The sequence below is a fragment of the Tursiops truncatus genome, chromosome 17 (assembly GCF_011762595.2).
Source record: "Tursiops truncatus isolate mTurTru1 chromosome 17, mTurTru1.mat.Y, whole genome shotgun sequence".
Classification (NCBI taxonomy): Eukaryota; Metazoa; Chordata; class Mammalia; order Artiodactyla; family Delphinidae; genus Tursiops; species Tursiops truncatus.
The window spans coordinates 57,858,405-57,881,670 of NC_047050.1; the positions used below are offsets into that span (position 1 = coordinate 57,858,405).

Below are 23,266 nucleotides of genomic sequence, written 5' to 3' on the forward strand. Positions count from 1 at the left end.
GCAGGCCTCTCACTGTTGTGGCCTCTCCCTTTGCGGAGCACAGGCTCCGGACACGCAGGCTCAGCGGCCATGGCTCACGGGCCCAGCCGCTCCGCGGCATGTGGGATCTTCCCGGACCGGGGCACGAACCCGTGTCCCCTGCATCGGCAGGCGGACTCTCAACCACTGCCCCACCAGGGAAGCCCTGACTCTGTCTTTTGACCAATACAATGTTGCCTAATACACGCAGTGCCACCATATGCCACCTCATTCCAAACCAAAGCAAAATCTCCTATTTCTATTCTCTCACTGATTTTAAACTTTCCTTATACAACGGCATCAATAATACTATGGTCTGAATGTGCATATGGTTAGATAAGTGAAGAGAGAAACAGACAACCCTTCATAAAACAGCACTTAAAATTGTGTTTCCAAGCTACTGTGAGCTGATGATTCTGATTGAGCTGATTCTGACTGAGCTCCTAAGGTTCAATCCTTAGTGCCAGGTTACTGTTGTGCAGTATTCTGACAAATAATGGAATCCAAGAACACTGTCTTTGCAGTATTTGATCATTGTCTCTATCATTACTTCTCAATTTGCACCAAAAAATGAGCTCCGAAGAGCCTAGCTCTTATTAAATAGCTCCTTAATTCCAAGGTGCAGAATTAGGAAGTTTCAAGCAGACTAGAAATACTAGGCAAATCCCAAGCAGGAGAGAGTGCAGCACAGCTGAACGTACTAACAACTTGACCCTGGCATTGGAAAGAAAGATGAGGTGTCCTGTTTCCAACGGTATCTAAGCACTACCTACAGCTCTAAGGCTCATAATCACCAAAGAGCAAGTAATTCCCTTCCCGCGACTCAGAATACAGCACGTAAGGAAGAAAGAGTCTCCGGGTAGAGCATCCCCGAACAAGGGATCTTCAAATGTACGTTGTCCAAGGGTAATGCTGCATTACCCTGACCATAGGCACTCCAGCAGGAACTGAAGGACATATTATCTCAAGTAGGAATTTTTGATTTGTGATAGTTAAATCGTTCTTATGAACATATTGGTTGTTTATCTGGGTATGTGGATGGCATTTTCTGGTATTTTTCTCTGCTTTTCTGTTTACATTGGATCCTGGGGTAATCTAAGCTCTGGATTAAAAAGGGAAACTGGATGGTATCTCTCATGCAATTCAGCTGAGAGGTCAAATTGTTAAAATCCAATTTTGGAACTATATGAGGAGTTTTTGTCAGTTGCAATAAATTTGAATGAAGTATATGGTTAGAGCGTTCTAAAAACAACTGTGCTCCAGGCCGCATGGGTCCTTGGGGGCATAGGAGGGCGTTTGCCCCGCCCACTCGGGCCTGGGGAGCCTGCTGAGCTCCCAGGCTGGTCCCCTGCCCTCCAAGATCCCCCCTCCCCCCAGCCACATTGGTCCTGGGGGCATAGGGGGGAGGCCAGGGGAGATCAGGAGAGGTAGGCGGGAGGGGCTCTCTGGGACCGGAGGAGCAGGAGAGGAGAGGAGGGCATTTGCCCCGCCCACTCAAGCCCAGGAAGCCTGCTGGGCTGCCAGGTGAGGTCCCCTGTCCTCTGAGACCAGGGTGGGGGGCACAGCTGGGTCCCTTCTGTTCCTTCAGCCTGAGCCCGACTTCCCACAGGCCCCAGGGCCTGTGGGTCCTGAGCATTGGCCCCGCCCACCACCCAAACCTCACCCTTGCTTAGGCCCCACCCTGCACAGCCAAGGCCTCCCCCGACTCTTTTTCCCCCTCCTCCGCTTTTTCACTATTATGGTACTGCTGTACCTTCCGGTTGTTGATTCACCTATATTTTTATTTTCATATTCTTTCTAACATATCTGTTAGTTTCCTAGTCTAATTTTATTTTTTACTTTGTTATGTTCTCTCTCTCTCTTTTTTTTTTTTGCCACCCCACATGGCTTGCGGGATCTTGGTTCACAAGAAGGGGATTGGGCCGAAACTCCTGCGGTGGGAGCTCTGAGTCCGAACCACTGGACTAACAGAGAACCTCAGACCCCAGGGAGTATTCATCGGACTGAGGTCTCACAGAGGTCCTCATCTCAGCACCAAGACCCAGCTCTACCCAATAGCCTACAAACTCCAGTGTTGGAATCCACAGGCCAAACAACCAATAAGACAGGAACACAATCCCACTCAAAAAATAAAGAGAGAGAGAGAGAGGGCAAAAAATTATGTCACAGATGAAGGAGCAAGGTAAAAACCTACAAGACCAAATAAATGAAGAGGAAATAGGCAATCTACCTGAAAAAGACCCCAGAGTAATGATAGTAAAGATGATAAGGATCTCGGAAATAGAATGGAGGCATGGATTGAGAAAATACAAGAAATGTTTAACAAAGATATAGAAGAACTAAAGAACAAACAAACAGAGATGAACGACACCATAACTGAAATGAAAAATACACTAGAAGGAAACAATAACAGAATAACTGAGGCAGAACAAATAAGTGAGCTGGAAGACAAAATGGTGGAAATAACTGCCAAGGAGCAGAATAAAGAAAAAAGAATGAAAAGAATTGAAGAAAATCTCAGAGACATCTGGGACAATGCTAAAAGCACCAACATTCAAATTATAGGGGCCCCAGAAGAAGAAGAGAAAAAGAAAGGGTCTGAGAAAATATTTGAAGAGATTATAGTCAAAAACTTCCCTAACATGGGAAAGGCAATAGTCACCCAAGTCCAGGAAGCACAGAGAGTCCCATACAGGATAACCCTAGGAAAAATACACCAAGACACATATTAATCAAACTAACAAAAATTAAATTTAAAGAAAAAATATTAAAAGCAGCAAGGGAAAAACAAACAATAACATCCAAAGGAATCCCCATAAGGTTATCAGCTGATTTTTCAGCAGAAACTCGGCAGGCCAGAAGGGAGTGGCAGGATATACTTAAAGTGATGAAAGGGAAGAAACTACAACCACGATTACTCTACCCAGCAAGGATCTCATTCAGACTTGACAGAGAACTGAAAAGCTTTTCAGACAAGCAAAAGCTAAGAGAATTCAGCACCACTAAACCAGCTTTACAACAAATGCTAAAGACACTTCTCTAGGTGGGAAACACAAGAGAAGAAGACCCACAAAAACAAACCCAAAACAATTAAGAAAATGGTAATAGGAACATACATATCGATAATAACCTTAAATGTAAATAGATTAAATGCCCTAACCAAAAGACACAGACTGACTGAATGGATACAAAAACAAGACCCATATATATGCTGTCTACAAGAGACCCACTTCAGACCTAGGGACACATACAGACTGAAAGTGAAGGGATGGAAAAAGATATTCCCTGTAAATGGAAACCAAAAGAAAGCTGGAGTAGCAATTCTCGTATCAGATAAAATAGACTTTAAAATAAAGATTGTTACAAGAGATAAGGAGGGACACTACACAGTGATCAAGGGAGCAATCCAAGAAGAAGATATAACAATTATAAATGTTTACGCACCCAACATAGGAGCACCTCAATACATAAGGCAAATGCTAACAACCATGAAAGGCGAAATCAACAGTAACACAGTAATAGTAGGGGACTTTAACACCCCACTTACACCAATAGACAGATCATCCAAACAGAAAATAAATACGGAAACACATACTTTAAATGACATAATAGAACAGATAGATTTAACTGATATTTACAGAATTTCCACCCAAGAGTGGCAGAATACACTTTCTTCTCAAATGCACACGGAACATTCTCCAGGATACATCACATCTTGGGTCACACATCAAGCCTCGGAAAATTTAAGAAAATTGAAATCATATCAAGCATCTTCTCTGACCACAACACTATGAGACTGGAAATCAATTACAGGAAAAAAAACTGTAAAAAACACAAATACATGGAGGCCAAACAGTGCACTACTAAATAATCAAGAGATCACTGAAGAAATCAAAGAAGAAATTAAAAAATACCTAGAAACAAATGAAAATATGACGACCCAAACCTATGGGATGCAGCAAAAGCAGTTCTAAGAGGGAAGTTTATAGCAATTCAATCTCACCTCAAGAAACAAAAAAAATCTCAAATAAACAATCTAATCCTACACTTAAAGCAACTAGAGAAAGAAGAACAAAGAAAACCCAAAGTCAGTATAAAGAAAGAAATTATAAAGCACAGAGCAGAAATAAATGAAATAGCAATGAAGAAAACAATAGCAAAGATCAATAAAACTAAAAGCTGGTTCTTTGAGAAGATAAAAAAAATTGATAAACCCTTAGCCAGACTCATCAAGAAAAAACGAGAGAGGATGCAAATCAATAAAGTTAGATATGAAAAAGGAGAAATTGCAACTGACACCACATAAATACAAAGGATTATAAGAGACTACAAACAACTATATGCCAATAAAATGGACAACCATGAAGAAATGGACAAATTCTTAGAAACGTACGATTTTCCAAGACTGAACCAGGAAGAATCAGAAAATATAAACAAAACTATCACAAGTAATGAAATTGAAACCGTAATTTAAAATCTTCCAACAAACAAAAGTCCAGGACCAGATGGCTTCACAGGAAAATTCTATCAAACATTTAGAGAAGAGCTAACACCGATCCTTCTCAAACTCTTCCAAAAAATTGCAGAGGGAGAAACACTCCCAAATTCATTCTACGAAGCCACCATCATCCTGATACCAAAACCAGAAAAAGATATAACAAAAAAAGAAAATTACAGACCAATATCACTGATTAACATAGATGCAAAAATCCTGAACAAAATACCAGCAAACAGAATCCAACAACACAGTAAAAGGATCATACACCATGATCAAGTGGGATTTATCCCGAGGATTCTTCAATATACACAAATCAATCAATGTGATACACCACATTAATAAATTAAGGTATAAAAACCATACGATCATCTCAATAGATGCAGAGAAAGCTTCTGACAAAATTCACCACCCATTTATGATAAAAACTCTCCAGAAAACGGGCATATAGGGAACCTACCTCAACATAATAAAGGCAATATATGACAAACCCACAGCAAGCATCATACCCAATGGTGAAAAACTGAAAACATTTCTGCTAAGATCAGGAACAAGACAAGGATGACCACTCTCGCCACTATTATTCAACATAGTTTTGGAAGTCCTAGCCATGGCAATTAGAGGAGAAAAAGAAATAAAAGGAATACAAATTAGAAAAGAAGAAGTAAAACTGTCACTGTTTGCAGATGACATGATACTATACACAGAGAATCCTAAAGATGCCACCAGAAAAATACTAGAGCTAATCAATGAATTTGGTAAAGTTGCAGGATGTAAAATTAATGCACAGGAATCTCTTGCATTCCTATACACTAATGATAAAAAATCTGAAAAAGAAATTAAGGAAACATTCCCATTTACCATTGCAACAGAAACAATAAAATACCTAGGAATAAACCTACCTAGGGAGACGAAAGACCTGTATGCAGAAAACTATAAGACACTGATGAAAGAAATTAAAGATGATACAAACAGATGGAGAGATATGCCATTTTCTTGGATTGGAAGAATCGGTATTGTGAAAATGATGATACTACCCAAAGCAATCTACAGATTCAATGCAATCCCTATCAAACTACCAATGGAATTTTTTACAGAATTAGAACAAAAAATCTTAAAATTTGTATGGAGACAAAAAAGACCCTGCATAGCCAAAGCAGTGTTGGTGAAAAAAAATGGAGCTGGAGGAATCAGACTCCCTGAGTTCAGACTATACTACAAAGCTACAGTAATCAAGACAATATGGTTCTAGAACAAAAACCGAAATATAGAACAATGGAACAGGATAGAAACCCAGAGATAAACCCACACACCTATGGTCAACTAATCTATGACAAAGGAGGAAAGGATATACAATGGAAAAAAGACAGCCTCTTCAATAAGTGCTGCTGGGAAAACTGGACAGCTACATGTAAAAGAATGAAATTAAAACACTCCCTAACACCATACACAAAAATAAACTCAAAATGGATTAGAGACGTAATGTAAGACTGGACACTATCAAACTCTTAGAGGAAAATATAGGAAGAACACTCTTTGACATAAATCACAGCAAGATCTTTTTTGATCCACCTCCTAGAATAATGGAAATAAAAACAAAAATAAATAAATGGGACCTAATGAAACTTAAAAGCTTTTGCAAAGCAAAGGAAACTACAAACAAGACGAAAATACAACCCTCAGAATGGGAGAAAATATTTGCAAACAAATCAACGGACAAAGGATTAATCTCTAAAATATATAAGCAGCTCATGCAGCTCAATATTAAAAAAAAACAAACAACCCAGTCATAAATGGGCTGAAGACCTAAATAGATATTTCTCCAAAGAAGACATGCAGATGGCCAAGAAGCACATGAAAAGCTGCTCAACATCACTCATTATCAGAGAAATGCAAATCAAAACTACAATGAGGTATCACCTCACACCAGTTAGAATGGGCATCATCAGAAAATCTAGAAACAACAAATGCTGGAGAGGGTGTGCAGAAAAGGGAACCCTCCTGCAGTGTTGGTGGGAATGTAAATTGATACAGCCACTATGGAGAACAGTATGGAGGTTCCTTAAAAAACTAAAAATAGAATTACCCTGTGACCCAGCAATCCCACTCCTGGACATATACCCAGAGAAAACCATAATTCAAAAAGACACATGCACCCCAATGTTCATTGCAGCCCTATTCACAACAGCCAGGTCATGGTAGCAACTTAAATGTCCACTGACAGACGAGTGGATAAAGAAGATGTGGTACATATATACAATGGAATATTACTCGGCCATAAAAAGGAACGAAATTGGGTCATCTGTAGAGACGTGGATGGATCTAGAGACTGTCATACAGAGTGAAGTAAGTCAGAAAGAGAAAAACAAATACCATATATTAACACATATATGTGGAACCTAGAAAAGTGGTACAGATGAACCAGTTTGCAGGGCAGAAATAGAGACACAGATGTAGAGAACAAACGTACGGACACCAAGGTGGGAAAGTGGCAGAGGGGTGTGGTGGGATAAATTGTGAGAGTGGGATTGATATATATACACTAATATGTATACAGTGGTTAACTAATAAGAACCTGTTGTATAAAAAAAAAATAAAATTCAAAAATTAGAAAAAAAATAGAGAGAGACATGTACCACAATGTTCACTGCAGCACTATTTACAATAGCCAGGACATGGATGCAACCTAAGTGTCTGTGGACAGATGAATGGATAAAGAAGATGTGGCACATGTATACAATGGAATATTACTCAGCCATAAAAAGAAATGAAATTGAGTTATTTGTAGTGAGGTGGATGGACCTAGAGTCTGTCATACAGAGTGAAGTAAGTCAGAAGGAGAAAAACAAATACTGTATGCTAACACGTATATATGGAATCTGAAAAAAAAAAAAGGTTATGAAGAATCTAGGGACAGGAGAGGAATAAAGCCACAGATGTAGAGAATGGACATGAGGACACAGGGAGGGGGAAGGGTAAGCTGGGACGAAGTGAGAGAGTGGCATGGACTTATATATACTACCGAATGTAAAATAGATAGCTAGTGGCAAGCAGCCGCATAGCACGGGGAGATCAGCTTGGTGCTTTGCGATGACCTAGAGGGGTGAGATAGGGAGGGTGGGAGGGAGGCTCAAGAGGGAGGGGATATGGGGACATACGTATGCATATGGCTGATTCACTTTGTTGTACAACAGAAACTAACACAGTATTGTGAAGCAATTATACTCCAATAAAGATCTATTAAGAAAAAAAACAAAAAACAAAAACACTGTGTCTCTAAAGAACTGCATGGCTCAAATCGAAGGGGAAAACGGCTTTCCAGTCACAGAGATGAAAACAGCTTGACTTAAGATCCTATGCTGGTGAATATAACACATCCAACTGTTATTATAAGATAATTGAGTTCTGCTAACTTAATAGGCAAGAGACCAGAGCTATGCAATAAACCATACTCAAAAGAAATGTAATTAATGAGACACCATCTTTCATCTGGCGAATTAACAAAGCTGTGTGTGTGTTTTAATTATGATTCTGAAGGCTGACAAGGATATAGTAAGAGAGGGTGTCCCCCAGATGGCCTGTGAGAATCTAGATTGATTCAACCTCTTTGAAGAGTAATTTGGCAATACCTATCATGAGTCTTAGTCATGCCTGGACTCTTGGGTTGAGTAATCTCATTTCAAGGACTCCATCTAAAGAAATAAAGACATAGTCTAAGATACATGTAGAAGGGCATTGGTTGGATAAAGATATCTCTATCTCTAAAAAAGAAATAATTAGAAATAACATTAATAGTCAGCAATAGCAGATTGGTTAAATAAATAGAGGTTCACTAAGGGATGGAATATAGGGTGAAAAAATGAAAACATGTGGTCTGGATGTATAGCCAAAAATGCATAAAAGTGGCATGTGAAAACACTGAGGAAAGAATAACTTAAGAAATATATCAGGGGAATTCCCTGGCAGTCCAGTGGTTAGGACTCTGCTCTCACTGCCGAGGGCCTGGATTCAATCCCTGGTCTGGGAACTAAGATCCCATAAGCTGTGTGGTATGGCAAAAAAAAAAAAAAAAGAAGGAAATGTATTGGAGCAACGGCAGAAAAATTTGTCAAAAAAAAAAAAAAGTTTAGCTTTTTCAACACAGACCATATATAAAAGTAAATTGGATTAAATAGTTAAATGTAAAAAATTAACCATGAAAGTACTAGAAAATACTAATGTGTACGTGTGTTGCACATAAATAAAATTATGGGTCAAAAAGTCCTTTCTAAACAGTAGCAAATGGAAAAGCTGGAGATGAAAAGATTGCCCCATGATAAACAAAACAGAAAGCATACCACAAATTGGGGGGAATATTCGCTACAAAAGAATCAAAGGTTAATCTTTTTAAACCTAATAAGCTCTTAAAAATTAATGAGAAAAGCGGGACAACGTTGTGGCCATTTCTATTTCTTTCTTTGTGAGCTGCCTGAGCAAGAAACATACAAGAAATATTCATTCTTACTAAGATCTCAAGAAAATAATGACTTATCATTTTTAAGGATATAATGTCCAATATGGTGAAAGTGAAAAAAATAAATATAATTAAAATAGGTTCTCTCATCTAAGCTGGAGGGAATATAAATTAGTTGAATTCTATTGCAGGAAAATTGACAGTTCATATTCGAAATCTTAGCATTTGGCATATTGTTTGAGCCAGGACTTTGAATTCAAGGAATTTATCCTAAGGAAGTAATCTTGAATCTGCACAACAACTTGGCACTGAGGCTATTAGCTTCAGTGATGTGTATAATAATTGAAAACCAGAAACAATTTTAATAGCCTCAAACTGGGGATTAATTAACGGAATTAAGTGACATCATGAATGGAATATTATATAGCCATTAAAATAACTGTAGTAAAATCTAATGAGATACTAGGAATAATTATTAAGCAGAAAAAACAGGTTATAAACTAAGTATAGAAAAACTCCTCTTTAAATTAAAAATGACAACATATTTATGCATTTGCACAGAAAAAAATGAATATGTTTATATGTGTGTATATATGTCAATAGTGATTTGTATGGGTAGATTATTTTATTTTTGTGCTATAAGTATTTTCTATTATTTTCTAAAAGGAATATGCACTTCTTTGATAAAAAGCACTCATTCCAAAAAGCAAACAAACAAACAAACAAAACCCAAAACAAGTGACATTCAACTTTCCTTAAGAAGGACCTAGGAAGGGTCTTAGACGGAAGACAGGATCAAAGAAAAGGTTCAAATTTATTACATATTCAAATCTGCTGCTATGTACAGAAGTAAAAACCCAATCAATTTTCATTGAGGAGAGTGCTTTTGGAGGAATAAGAGAAATTTGCTTGTAATAAGGAAGCCCTTGGAAGGCATTGTACCCTATCCCCTTTCATGGGGAAACCTGGGTCCTAAATAGCCCTTTTCACTTAGTTCCAGGATGAAAACGACACAACCCATTTACAAGAGGACACTGGGATAGAGCCTGGCCCCGCAAAAGCAGGAGGCCCAGGCTAGGCTCAGGGTAGGTAAGCCCCACAGTGTGCCTGGGGTATGACCAGAGTTGGCTCTGGTACCCAGGATGGCAAGACAACAGCAATGGCACAAAACAGGATGACTTCAGTTTTCTTGGTGTTTTTCAGACTTAGCATAGTGTATACTCCCAATTACATTAGCTTTTGGAGCAGTAATAACTTTTCCAAAGAAAATATTTCAAAAGTGAGGCCACAAATGCCCCTACTTCTCGCGGTGGACCCCTCAGAATCACCTTGATGCTGCGCTTCACCTGAGGACCTCTGCTCTCCTTCCTGTAACTCATGAGTGTGCAGATCCAGAAATCTTTTCTCAGCTCTTTGTGCTGCTTTGGTGTAGCCTCAGGCCATCGCTATCTGCTCTACTTCCAAAGGTTTTAATCATCTCCATGCTTCCCTTTCCTTTTTTCCTCCTGCCTTAAAAAAGGCAACTCGAAGATGGGCACCCATCTGTCTAGAATAGTTTCTGATCTCATAAAGTTTAACACTTTCTGTACCAGATGGGTGTAATCCTGATTTTCTTCTTAACACATCCTTGCAGCAATGATGCTAGCTGGGCTGCATATGTCTTGAGAATAAATTTGGCTGTATCCTAATGCCATTGGACTACAGTACCCAGTAAACTATTCATATTTTTAGAATGGGAGAAGATTTTCCCCTACTTGGTCACTATCTGTTTCCTAAGTGGGCTCCAGAAATATGCTTTCAAAGGATGCCATTGAGTGTGAATGACAGGAGGACAGTCATTAGCTACCTGTCTCTGAAATGATGTAAGACAGAGCCCATCTCTGTGTCAAGGAGTGTAATTTCTCCTATGTCAGCTTTCCTCATTGGAGTCTGTCAAGAATGGAGGTCTTTGCTTGGGCACGGCAGAGCAGGTAAAAAGGGGTTAACTGACACATTCAAGTACAGAAGGTTCGGTTTCGCCCCATTTGACCAATTACACATCACTAATAGCAAAAGAGAAGGCTGAGAGAAACATATAAAGGACCATTATTTAAGACCAAGAACCAAGTGGTCTCACTTACCTCTAGTGTAGTTAATACAATCTTCTCAACTGAAGAAAAATAAGCCTCCCACAAGAATTGTGTCTGCTGTCTAAGTGCTAGGATTTTATCCTGATGAATAGACCTGATTGTAGAAGGAATCTGTAACACAAAGTGAACACATAATAACTATAACCGGATAACAATAAGATGCCATTTGATCAAAATAACCCACTTGGGTTAGGCTTTTATTCTTCATAGCCTTCAGCTTCTAGCATACAGATCTACTAAAAATCACCAACCCCTAAATTGAAAGGTCCTTCAGAGGTGTCAGCTACAAACAGCACTTACTGGGAATCAGCTTTAAGGACCTTAAATGCACGAGAGTTAGAGCTCGCTTCTAAGATTTGGTAGCAGCTTATCAGTTGCTTAGGGTGTTCCTACAGTAGTCTTTGCTGTTTTCTCTTCTCAGATTCCCACACATCCTTGATCCTGCCATGGACAACCAAGTACTACAGAGAAGGAGCTACGGCCTTGCAGCAAGGCTGAGAGACATCATCCCGCAAGCACTTCTAAGGCACACCACGCCAGGGACTACAAATGATCTACGGAAAGGCTTTTTAGGGACTGTCTCTGAGTCTCTCCATTTAATATGCAGCTGGGGTAGTCATTTCTATGTGCATGTATCTCCTGCCTCTCCCTGAGAGCTTTCTGCTCTCCAGGCTTCTCTTTGTGGCTGCAGCTCTTACACCAAACTAACACAATCTGTCATACATGTTTAACCATCACTGCTCTCTACCAGGCTGCACAATTTTTAAGGGGGGATCTATGCCCTGTCCATCCTGCTACACTTTTTATAGCTAGGAGAGTGGCTTTTATGTGTAGGTACACCTCAGAGACACTGTGTGTTCAGCTCTAGACCAACACAATAAAACAAATATCGCAATAAAGCGAGTCACACAAAACTTGTGTGGTTTCCCAGTGCATATAAAAGTTACGTGACACTACAGTCTATTAAGTGTGCAATAGCATAATGTCTAAAAACACAAGGTAACTACCTTAATTAAAAATACTTATTACTAGGGGCTTCCCTGGTGGCGCAGTGTTTGAGGGTCTGCCTGCCGATGCAGGGGACGCGGGTTCGTGCCCTGGTCCGGGAAGATCCCACGTGCCGCGGAGCGGCTGGGCCCGTGAGCCATGGCCGCTGAGCCTGCGCGTCTGGAGCCTGTTGCTCCATGACGGTGAGGCCGCAGCGGTGAGAGGCCCGCGTACCGCAAAAAAAAAAAAACTTATTACTAAAACATCCCCACTAACCATCATCTGACAACACAGGGTTGACACAAACCTTCAATTGGTTGGAAAAAAAAAAAAAGCATCTACGAAGCATAAGAGAGGTATGCCTGTTGTAGTTATTCAATAAATAGAAGTGGAATTGAACGTGGCCATCTGAAGCCACCAAAGGGATATCATTTTCACTAGCAGTATAACTCAGTGATTAAGCACAGGAACATGGGAGTTAGACCACAGTGGGAGTCTTGGCTCTGCCATTTACTAGCCCTGCTTCCCTGGACAAGTTACATGATCTATCAAAGATTTCATTTCTTCACTTATAAAATGATATAGTACTAACATCATAAGGATATAGTACTAACATCATAAGGTTGTTATGAAGATCACATAAGTGCTTTGCACAATGCCTAGCACATGGGAAGCTTTATTAACAAAGTAATTATTACCACTACTATTATTATTGACTTAAGGGTGATGATATTCAAAGACAGCCCAATTGCTTAATGTCTGCATGTGAACTTGCTTGGGTCTGGAGCTCTGAAATGTACTTCCTGGGTATCTGGTGAGTCTCCTCGGTTTGCTCCCTATCTTCACCTATAGCCCAAAGGCTATTTCATTTATGGAGTCTATACTTAGGGGAGATTCCTTGTGATTAGCAACTGTCCTTTTGTGCTCACCTCTTTCTGCATGCTTGCCTCCTTAATGTGTAATTAATCAGACAGGCATGGGAGCCTGGACGGAAGCAGGAACGCTCTGCTAGCTGCTTTAGTAAGAAAGTTACCCATGGCATTGTGACTAAGACTACATCTGAATTTCCAGTGGTGGCGAAGGAAGTAGGAGCAGTTTTTTTTATTTTATTTTTTTGCGGTACACGGGCCTCTCACTGCTGTGGCCTCTCCCGTTGCGGAGCACAGGCTCTGGATGCGCAGGCTCAGCGGCCATGGCTGACGGGCCCAGCCGCTCCGCGGCATGTGGGATCTTCCTGGACCGGGACACGAACCCGCGTCCCCTGCATCGGCAGGCAGACTCTCAACCACTGTGCCACCAGGGAAGCCCTGGAGCATATGTTTTGATTCAAGACCACACTTACGGGAAGCCATAGAACTGCTTCACAGTATCTACATGAGGACAAGTTCACTTCCTTTGGCAATGTCCAGAAGCAGATACTCAATGTGCAGCCCCAAAGTGTGTATCTGGATTCCCAACACTGAAGCAGCATGGAGGCAACAGGTAAAGGAGAAACATTAGCCTGAAACCAGAGCTCAAGGTCAAGTGGAAATAAAATATCCTTGAAGGAGGTAGAGAAACCATTCAGATCATGGATGCTTCATAAGCCAAAGAACATTTATTTTTATTTACTGAGAAAATTACTCAGATTGCCCAAGAAAGACTAGAAAAAAATTACCCTCCTCAATTTCCATAATCATGCCCTCTTCTGAATGTCAGTGGTATTTTCTAAGAGTCATACAGGTAGACTGTTTCATTATGATCATGAGGAACCAGTCCATTAGAAAAATGTCAAAAGCTATCATCACGATGTGCTCTCCAGAAAACTGAGTAGGCTGTGGTTATGAAGGCAGAAAGGGACAGCACAGATGAGCCTACCAATACAGCCCCTCTCTTCTATTAGCCACATCCTGATGTTACTACATCAAGTGAAATATATCCTACCCATTTGTGCATATGATACAAGTGTCTGACAGCACTCTTCAAAGTGCTCTGGAAGATAATTCCAATTGATTAAAAAGACAGAGTTCCAATTTTAATGGCATTTGGCTACTGGTTCTTAATCTGCTTGTCCCGAGAGACAGGTATGGGAAAGTGATAAATTAATTCCAATTTGGCCGGATTGTTCAAAGTTGCAGAACTCAGTGAAGTCTTAATAAAAGGTCATGCATGGTAACGGAACTAATGGAATCTACCAAGATAGATATAGGAAAGCAACAGTAAGCTCTCTTGGTGACATGACAACAAGAATACATGCAAATAAAAACACCTGAGCTGTTCTAAAACAGGAAATGAAAAATGGTAACATAACAAAAACATTTCCCAGGGCAGACATTTGGGCTGGGTGCCAGTTCTTTAAAACCATTGTCAATGACAGTGCAGTCATCATTCAATATGGAGGCAGCTGTGCAAAGACAGACTGCATATGAGAGAGGAAAATGCCAGCAAGTTTGAGTAGGTGCAGAATGAAAAACGAAATCCCCAGCATCAAGCCAAAATGTTGCCTCAGAAGGTGAAATGCTTCTGGGGAATCAACTCTGCTGAAAGGGTAGAGACCAGACAACCACAATTCAGTATCCTGGAACACGCTCCGTTCTCAAAGACAGACTCCCAACTTAGTCACATCAAATTCACGGGAGCACTGGTACATAAATGGAGAAATTATGGCTGGTATTTTTTATTCCCTTTCTTTCCTAAATTTCCTTTAATGAGCATGCATTAGTTTTTAAAAATCATAAGAGAGGGCTTCCCTGGTGGTGCAGTGGTTGAGAGTCCGCCTGCCGATGCAGGGGACACGGGTTCGTGCCCCAGTCCGGGAAGATCCCACATGCCATGGAGCGGCAAGGCCCGTGAGCCATGGCCACTGAGCCTGCATGTCCGGAGCCTGTGCTCCGCAACGGGAGAGGCCACAACAGTGAGAGGCCCGCGTACCGCAAAAAGAAAAAAAAAAAATCATAAGAGGAAGGAAAAAGGCAACATGGAAAAGAACCACATCTATCACTTTTGTTTGGCCTGTCGTGAGTGAATGTTTTAGGCACAACACCATCTCTGTGTGGGGAGAACTATACTAGATCACATGTCCTCCTCTTGCTTCTGAGGTCCCAGGGGCCTTGGAAATCACAGATCTGAGTACCAGACACAAGGCATGTTTTAGGAGCTGCGTTCAGCTTGGCTTGCCTAATTCATGGTCCTCTTGGTTACAGATATTCCACTGTTACTTTAGGGAGAGTACTGAGTTATTTCACCAGCCAGTTAGCAGACTGGCCAGCAGCACAGAAGTAGAATTAATGAGAGTTAGAAACTGAATTTCCTGCATATTGAAAAAAGGACATTAAAAAATATCATTTTACAAATATTTGTGATAGTTCAAGATAAAGTACAATGCCATGAAATAAAAGCATTAAAATATCCCATTGTATTAGAGAAAGGAGTATGGCAATTTATGTTGAAGCTAAAACATTATTGCACAAAGGGTCTTTAGAAATCCTCAGTGACTGAGTATTCCTGCCCCAGGATTTTTCTAGGAGTATCATATCCCCCTTCCCAGGCAGCTCTTGAGAAGTTTAAACTTTTATTAGGCATCCTTGTGGAAGATTGGTTGATGTATATGTGTGGATTTATTTCTTAGCTCTGTATTCTGGTCCATTAGTCTATATATCTGTCTTTATGCCAGCACCATACTGTTTTGATGACCGGAGCTTTATAATATATTTTGAAATTAGGGACTATAATTCCTTGGTTTTGTTCTTTTTCCTCAAGATTGATTTGGCTATTTGGGGTCTTTTCTGGCTCCATATGGATTTTAGAGCTGTTTTTCTATTTCTGTAAAAAACAAATGCCATTAGGATTTTGGCAGAAATTGCCTTGAATCTGTGGATCACGTTGGGTAATACGGACATTTTAATAATTAGTAAGTCTTAATTCTGCAATAGAAGACAACATGGATGAACCTTGAGGACATCATACTAAGTGAAATAAACCAGTCACAGAAAGACAAATAATTCATGAGTCCACTTATAAGAGATATCTAAAATAATTAAATTCATAGAATTAAAGAGTAGAATGGTGGTGACCAGGGGTTGGGGGATGGGAAGTGAGGAATTACTAGTAAGTGGGCATAAAGCTTCAGTTAAGCAAGCTGAATAAGCTTTAGAGACCTGCTGTAGCACACTGTACCTACACTCAACCATAATGAGTACACGTCAAAATTTGTTAAACGAGTAGATTTCATATTACATGTTCTTACAACAATAAAATTAAATGGAAAAAAATCTAAATGGCCAAAAATACATTTTTAAAAAAACATACATTTTCCTTTGAGGCTGCTCTTTTAAATATACATCTTAAAGATAACACTCACTCATGTACCCAGACTAGATCATTTGAGCAATGATAACACTAAGTATAAGAATCAGCCCTAGAGACCTCTCTCTTTCTGAAAATTAATCTGAAGGCAGATACGGAACTGGGAAAGGAGTACAAAGTGGCAACAGGATGGTACAAAAACTCTCTGGTATAATTTCTAAACATTCTGAATATTGAGGGGGGTAGATACACACCTCTTCTCAGTATCAGAGTTCAGTGTGGTCTACCTGCAACTTCTCCTTCTCTGAATATATTCCCTGGACCTGAGCAGATTGTGTGTTGGGAAGTGAACGATGTCATGTTAAATGACTTCATATTCACCATGACACAGGCAATTTTCTCCTGATAAAATTTCTTTTACAGAGCTGATCTTTTGGATTCATCTTCTTTGAAAGTCTGGACGGGGGCAACAATAATCCACTGATCTGTTGAAGGCCACCACCACCCCTTCCTTACCTGTAGTAACAATCTCTCATCACCTATGACGGCAGCTTGGTTCCAATTAATCACTTCAGAGAATGGCAACTCCCATCCATTGCTGAGCATCACAGGGACACAGGCGGCCTGTGCAAAGAAGGGGACTTCATGAGTGTGAGGAATATGGCAGCAGGAACCCTTCCAATCAGAGGTGAAATGGGTACAAATTCTGCATGAATCCTGGACTGCTGAGGTCAGAAGAAAAGTGGGCTTTTATGAATTATCAAGTCACATGAAGTCTGTCTGTATTCAGCTGAGATTTTGCTATTTGCAAGTCTTGCCCTAGAATGCGAAAACCCCATTTCTATTCTTGTACATGGTTTGGCTGACCTTACCTCTATGCAGGCAACTGGCCTCCGTTGAAGAAGGTTTATTGACGTAACAAAATCGTTCACCAGTAAAATCCTAGCGTAAAAGCCACCTTGAACATGAACAGCCTTGTCAGTGTAACTGCCATAGCCCACTTGCAAAGTGGTTCACCCCAATGTCCTGAGCAACAAAGAACAGTTCGGCCTTCCTGATAAAGCATTTTGTGGACTAAACTGTTACAGGGTGCTCACCTTTCCCTAGCCATGTAAACATCTGAACTTTGTTCCCTTCAGTGTGGAGGGATCCCAACCACTGTCGTACCAATTTACTACCCACACAGCGACCTAAGAGCCAAGAAACACCACGCTAATGACAAAATTCTGGTTGCAAATAACTCAGAATCCAAAGCAGAGAACAATTTGCTCCATGCAACATCCCAAGAGGCTAGGGGAATGTCAGGAATGGTATGGTTCATAGAACGTGCCAGAAAAGACTTTCAAGAGAAGGAAGCTCTCCTGTCAGAGAACACGACAGAATGACGGCAATTAAGAAGCACTGCGACAAAAGCACAGATTCAGCCGGGGCAGAGCACAGAGGAAGAAAGGACACAGTAGCAAGGCGTCCAGGAGCTGAGAGAGGTGGAGAGCGTGCTTTCTAGCCAACAAGCAAGGCTGGTTGCAACTTCCAGGTGGGAAGTGTGGAGAACTGTCTCAGCAGGTGAAGGCATTTCTGCAAAGTGAAGATTAATAGCAGAGACCCAGCAGCTCCAGGACCTCTGAACTTCAGAGCCTGGGAGGAGCTGGGCTGAGTGCGTGCCTCTACCTTGCAGGGTATCACGCTCAGCATTTAGAGGAACTGAGTGACGACTGAGATGGGGACAGAACCGACGATTTTGCTTTTGGGAAATACCACCCATCAGCCATTTTCATTGCTCTTGAGACTGGCTTCCAGGAGGAGGGCTGAGTCTCCGTGGAGCCCAGGTCGGCTGCCTGGTGGGCAAGCAGATCTGCCCTCTGTTTGTAAACACGTCTCTGAAGAACCCACCCTCCCTTGAGAGTCCCATCGGATCTCCTCATGTCCAAAGGCAGGGAGTAAATCCTCCCTCCGCCCGCCCCCCTCAACTCATAAAAATGTTGCAGATTTTCTTGGGAAAACAGATTTCAGGTGTTTAAGGCAAACCACACGTTCGGCTTAGACCCCAGGAGAAGTGCTACGGTTAAACTCCGCCCCAGTCTGACGTTGAGTCCTCAGCCCTATTCTGGGGAGGATCAGGGTCTCTTACCTGCAGAGCCTCCAGGAACCTGAAAGACCCAAGCCTGCGACCACGAGGAACCAGACAGAAAGTGGCATTGTGCAGCATTTCCCGATAATCATACCTAGAAAAAGAGGAAGAGCCATGAGCAAGTAAAGGCGCGTTAGGAATGGGGCAGGGGAGAGGGTCGGGGGAGGGGTGAGTCAGCACACCTGGGGTGGGTGCACACCTACCAGAGATTACCCAGAGCAACTCGGGCGATACACAGGCAAGCCTCACTTTTCCAGGGCGGGAGGTGGGCAGGGTTGTTGCATGAAGGAGAAGAAATGTGAACCATCACACTGGACAAAGCAATTACAGCCTTTTGCAAACAGTACATAAAAGACAAGTCTGATGGTCCCAGCAAAATTTTGGCTTGCCCAGCCTTTGCTTCCCAAATCAGATTTTTGTCTCGGATGAAAATAGGTTGCCCCCATAAGCTTAAAAAATACTCACCGCTAGTTGTTCTTTTTTAACGCCATGTCATTCAATAAAACGAAGGCTGTTCTTGTTTCCTACCGCACAAACCCATGCTACTAAAACCTACTCAGGAAACCTCCATTCTAAGCACAAAACATTTAGTTTCTTCTTCAGGCTGGAGTTTCTACTTTTAACCAAGAACATTTTGTTACCCCAGACAAACACTCCTGTATAAGAATGGTTGGCATGGAGGTGAGAGAGAAGGAGCCAGCCCAAGAAATGGGGAAAGAGGAATAACAGGAAAAAAAAACAAAAAACGGTGGGGCCTGTGGGAACCTGGGCAGCAGAAGAGATGATTTCTTCCTCAAACACCATTTAGTTGTATCACACTGTTTCTACACTTGAAAAAATGCAAAATGTAATATGAATGTCACCTGTCTCTTTATACCGGTGAAGTGCAGGAAAGGTAACAAGCCTCTCATTTTATTCAGGGCTAGCACTTTAAAAATGATTTCCAGGGACTTCCCTGGCAGTCCAGTGCTTAAGACTCTGCACTCCCAATGTAGGGTACACGAGTTCAATCCCTGGTCAGGGAACTAAGATCCCGCAGGCCACACAGCATGGCCAAATTAATTAATTAATTAAACTAGAAATCTTTTAAAAATAAATAAATAAAAATAAAAATGATTTCCACAAATACGTTCCTAAACACACAGCTGAAATTTCATTTGGAGCTTAAGAAAACTTGGGAAACTGGAGATGGCTCAGGTCCTGTGAAGGCCCAGTTTCTCAGAGCCAGGATGAAATCACTCTCCTTTTTCAAGAGCCTCCCAGGCTCAGCAGACAGGTGACTTTGACAGTAGCATATGTCACCAGCACTTTCTGACTCTAATAGTCTAATTTAATCATAGCCTGAAGGCATTGGATTCTTCCCTCCTCTTTTGGGGATACTGATATATACATTTATATTTTTCAAGTCCACATCTATTTTTATATTCTCACACAAACTAGGCATATGGGAATAAGCCAATTTTCGATTATAAGCCCATCATTAAGAAGAGACGTCATGCAAAGGACCATTTACTTAAACAAGCGTGTACAATTAATTTGCACAAGGAAAGGTCACTGTGAATGGATTATCTCCATTGAGAGTAAAATTTAAAAAAAAAAAAAGAAAAAGAAAAAAAAGAAAACCCTTGCTACATTAATTAAACTGCAAAATAGACCTCCAAGTAGAAAAGATTTTTAAGAGGGTTCAAATCTAGCTAGATGAAAATAATAATAAATTATGATAGCAATGGCTTCTCTTCCTTACCAAACATAGGGAAATAATTGACAAGTATCTTCAAGTTCAACTGTTGATAATGTCTGAATATCTACCTCATCAGTGGAGAAGAGTGAACTATGTACATACACACAATATATATGTATAAAGTTTAAACTGAAACTTTTTTTTAATATAAAAAGGTCAAATATACTTGAGGCTACAGCAAAGTTTAATAAATGCCCAGAATCGAAACCCCTGAGGGGCTGGAACAGAAGGCCCCACCTCCTTATCATCAGGCTGCTAAAATGTAAAACCCTATTAATGTGCTGGATTGTAACAAGTTTCAAAGTTGCCAGTTGCAAAATTTACTTTAGGGAAGGAGTGGGCAAGAGGAAAGGCAGAAAACTTGTAGGAAAAATTCAAATGACAGCTATTCAAGCTATTGATTTTTAAGGGGTTGTATAGGAAGATTTGCTGATGTAGTGAATAAAGCTTCATGATTGAAACTTGTGTTCATTCACATAATAGGTAACAGAAGATGAGGGACAATCATTCCTGCTGGAATCAGGAACCCACTAGGTAAACTGTGAGATTAAGAACAAAACGATGGGCTCTCTGGGCCTCAGTTTCCTCATCTGCAAAATGAGTCAGTTGGGCAAGATGACTAAAGATGGTTTTGAACATTCCATTATTCTTTATGTTATCATTTTTAGGTAAGAAAGAAGAATGTCCCTTTGAGAGTATCCCACTGCTCCAAAAGTTTCCATAACCACTGTATGTATGTGTGTATATGTGTCTACAGAAATCTGCTCGTGTACACAATGTGTAATGTGTGTATTTATATTGACACACAAAGACGTACAGAAACATAATCACTCATAACCTGAAACAATGATTTTTGGATTTCTAATCATGCTCAACCCATGGACCAGCCTCATTCTTGGGCTCTAGTGACAGTGAGCCTATGAATTACTGTGTACTACAATTGAAGAAGTAATGATGCCTGCAAAGGGGACAATCTTTCTAATTGGGCCACGTATGTATTTGGTACCCTCCCACTCAGCTCTCTGATGTTCTCCCATGCCCCATGTCTACCTCCTTCTAGGTGCTTAAACTTGTTCATTTATTCAATCATTCTTTTAAGAAATACTATGTTCCAGGCACTGTTCTAGTCTTGCAGATGTTGTGTAGAGAAAATGCTTCTTCAGCTGCTAGATCTACCAAAGACTCATTGGATAACTAGAAAAGACTGATGAGGACTTCAGGTGTAACATCTCCTGAGGGCATTTGTATCAAGTACACTGTGGAAGCCTGGCCTTCCAGAATGACACACTAGGGAATTCTGAGGACACTCTTCCCAGCAAAACAACAATTTAACTGGTACAAATTATAAGAGCATCATTGAAAGTTTCTGGAAATTGTCCTAAGGTCATGATGACAAATGGAAAAACATTCATTCAAGAAAATCTACCAAATCTCAGCAAGAACTGAGAACGTCTGGAGCATCTGAGCCGAGATCTGCTCCATCACCAACCCCCATCAGCTCTGCCTAATAGAAGTTCTAACGTAGGTGAGTACAGCTGAGAAGACCGGTCTCCCTCTACCCCCAGCTCCCATTGAGAAAGTGAAAATACAACCTATAGAAAATATTTGCAAATCATAAATCTGACAAGGGACTTTTATCCAGAAAAGGTAAAGAACTCTTACAACCCAACAATCAAAAGACAAATAATCCAACTTAAAAACAGGCAAACGGGGGCTTCCCTGGTGGCACAGTGGTTAAGAATCCGCCTGCCAATGCAGGGAACACGGGTTCGAGCCCTGGTCCAGGAAGATCCCACATGCCGCGGAACAACTAAGCCCGTGCGCCACAATTACTGAACCTGTGCTCTAGAGCCCACGAGCCACAACTACTGAGACCACGTGCCTAGAGCCCATGCTCCACAACGAGAAGCCACCACAATGAGAAGCCCGTGCACTGCAACCAAGAGTAGCCCCCGCTCACCGCGACTAGAGAAAAGTCCCCACACAGCAACAAAGACCCAATGCAGTCAAAATAAATAAATAAATAAATTTATAAAAACAGGCAAAGGATGTGAATAGACATTGTTCCGAAGAAAATATACAAAGTGCCAATAAGCATATGAAAAGATACTTAACCATTAGTCTTTAGGGAAATGCAAATCAAAACAAGGAAATACCACTTTACAGCGAGTAGGACGGCTATAATCAAGAGGACACATGACAACAGGTGCAGATGTGGTTGCAGAGACACTGGAACACTCGTGTACTGCTGCTGGTGGGATGGTAAACTGGGGCGGCCGCGTTGGAAAATGCTTTGGCAGTTTCTTTTAGAACTAAAAAATGGGCTTAGCACCCAGCAATTGCACTCTCGGGCATCTATCCCAGAGAAATGAAAACTTGTTTTCACGCAGAAACTTGTCCACGAATGTTCACAGCAGCTTTCTCCTTAATAGCCCCAAACTGGAAACCATCCAAATATCCTTCAGTGGGTGAATCATTCAGCCAACTGTGGTGCATGTATAGCTTAAAATACTTCTTAGCAATAAAAGGAAACGAACTACTGATACACACAACAACCTCAAGAAAATTATCCTAAGTGAAAAAGCCAATCCCAAAAGGACATATTCTGAATTAGTCCATTTATATAGTGTTCATGAAATGACATAATTACAGAGATGGAGAACAGGTTGGTGGCAACCAGTGGATAGGGACTGGGGAACAAGATGTGGAGACGACAGGTCAAGTGAGGGGGACAGTCTTTTTAGAGACTAATTCTTCCCTATGACTTAAGCTTAGAAATATAGATCACATCAAAATCATAAACTTCTTAAAAACAAGAAATAACGAACATATGAGATCTAAGCAAGAAGGTAAGTAGACGAGGGAGGCAACTAATCTCAGAGAACTTTCATCTTTATTAATAACGGTTTTGGTGCCCTTTTCAGATGGCCCTTAAGTCCCCTGCTGTATAGGTGATGACACAGAAGACAGAACAGTTTCCATAAACTGCTTCAATGAAAAATGCAATAAAAATAACATGACCCTGTATTTA

The 23,266-nt window shown here is 40.9% G+C and overlaps 1 protein-coding gene across 1 annotated transcript in view; it reads right to left on the reverse strand.

Annotated features, from left to right (window-relative positions):
* EXT1 (exostosin glycosyltransferase 1) overlaps nucleotides 1–23,266 on the reverse strand; it is a 289,711-nt gene that overhangs the window by 25,307 nt on the left and 241,138 nt on the right. Inside the window, exons 2-4 of the mRNA XM_019932095.3 lie at nucleotides 18,495–18,588; nucleotides 16,883–16,990; nucleotides 11,087–11,206 (exon numbers count right to left, since the gene is read on the reverse strand). Of these exons, the coding sequence (XP_019787654.2) occupies nucleotides 11,087–11,206; nucleotides 16,883–16,990; nucleotides 18,495–18,588 (322 nt within the window). The remainder of the gene's footprint in view (nucleotides 1–11,086; nucleotides 11,207–16,882; nucleotides 16,991–18,494; nucleotides 18,589–23,266) is intronic.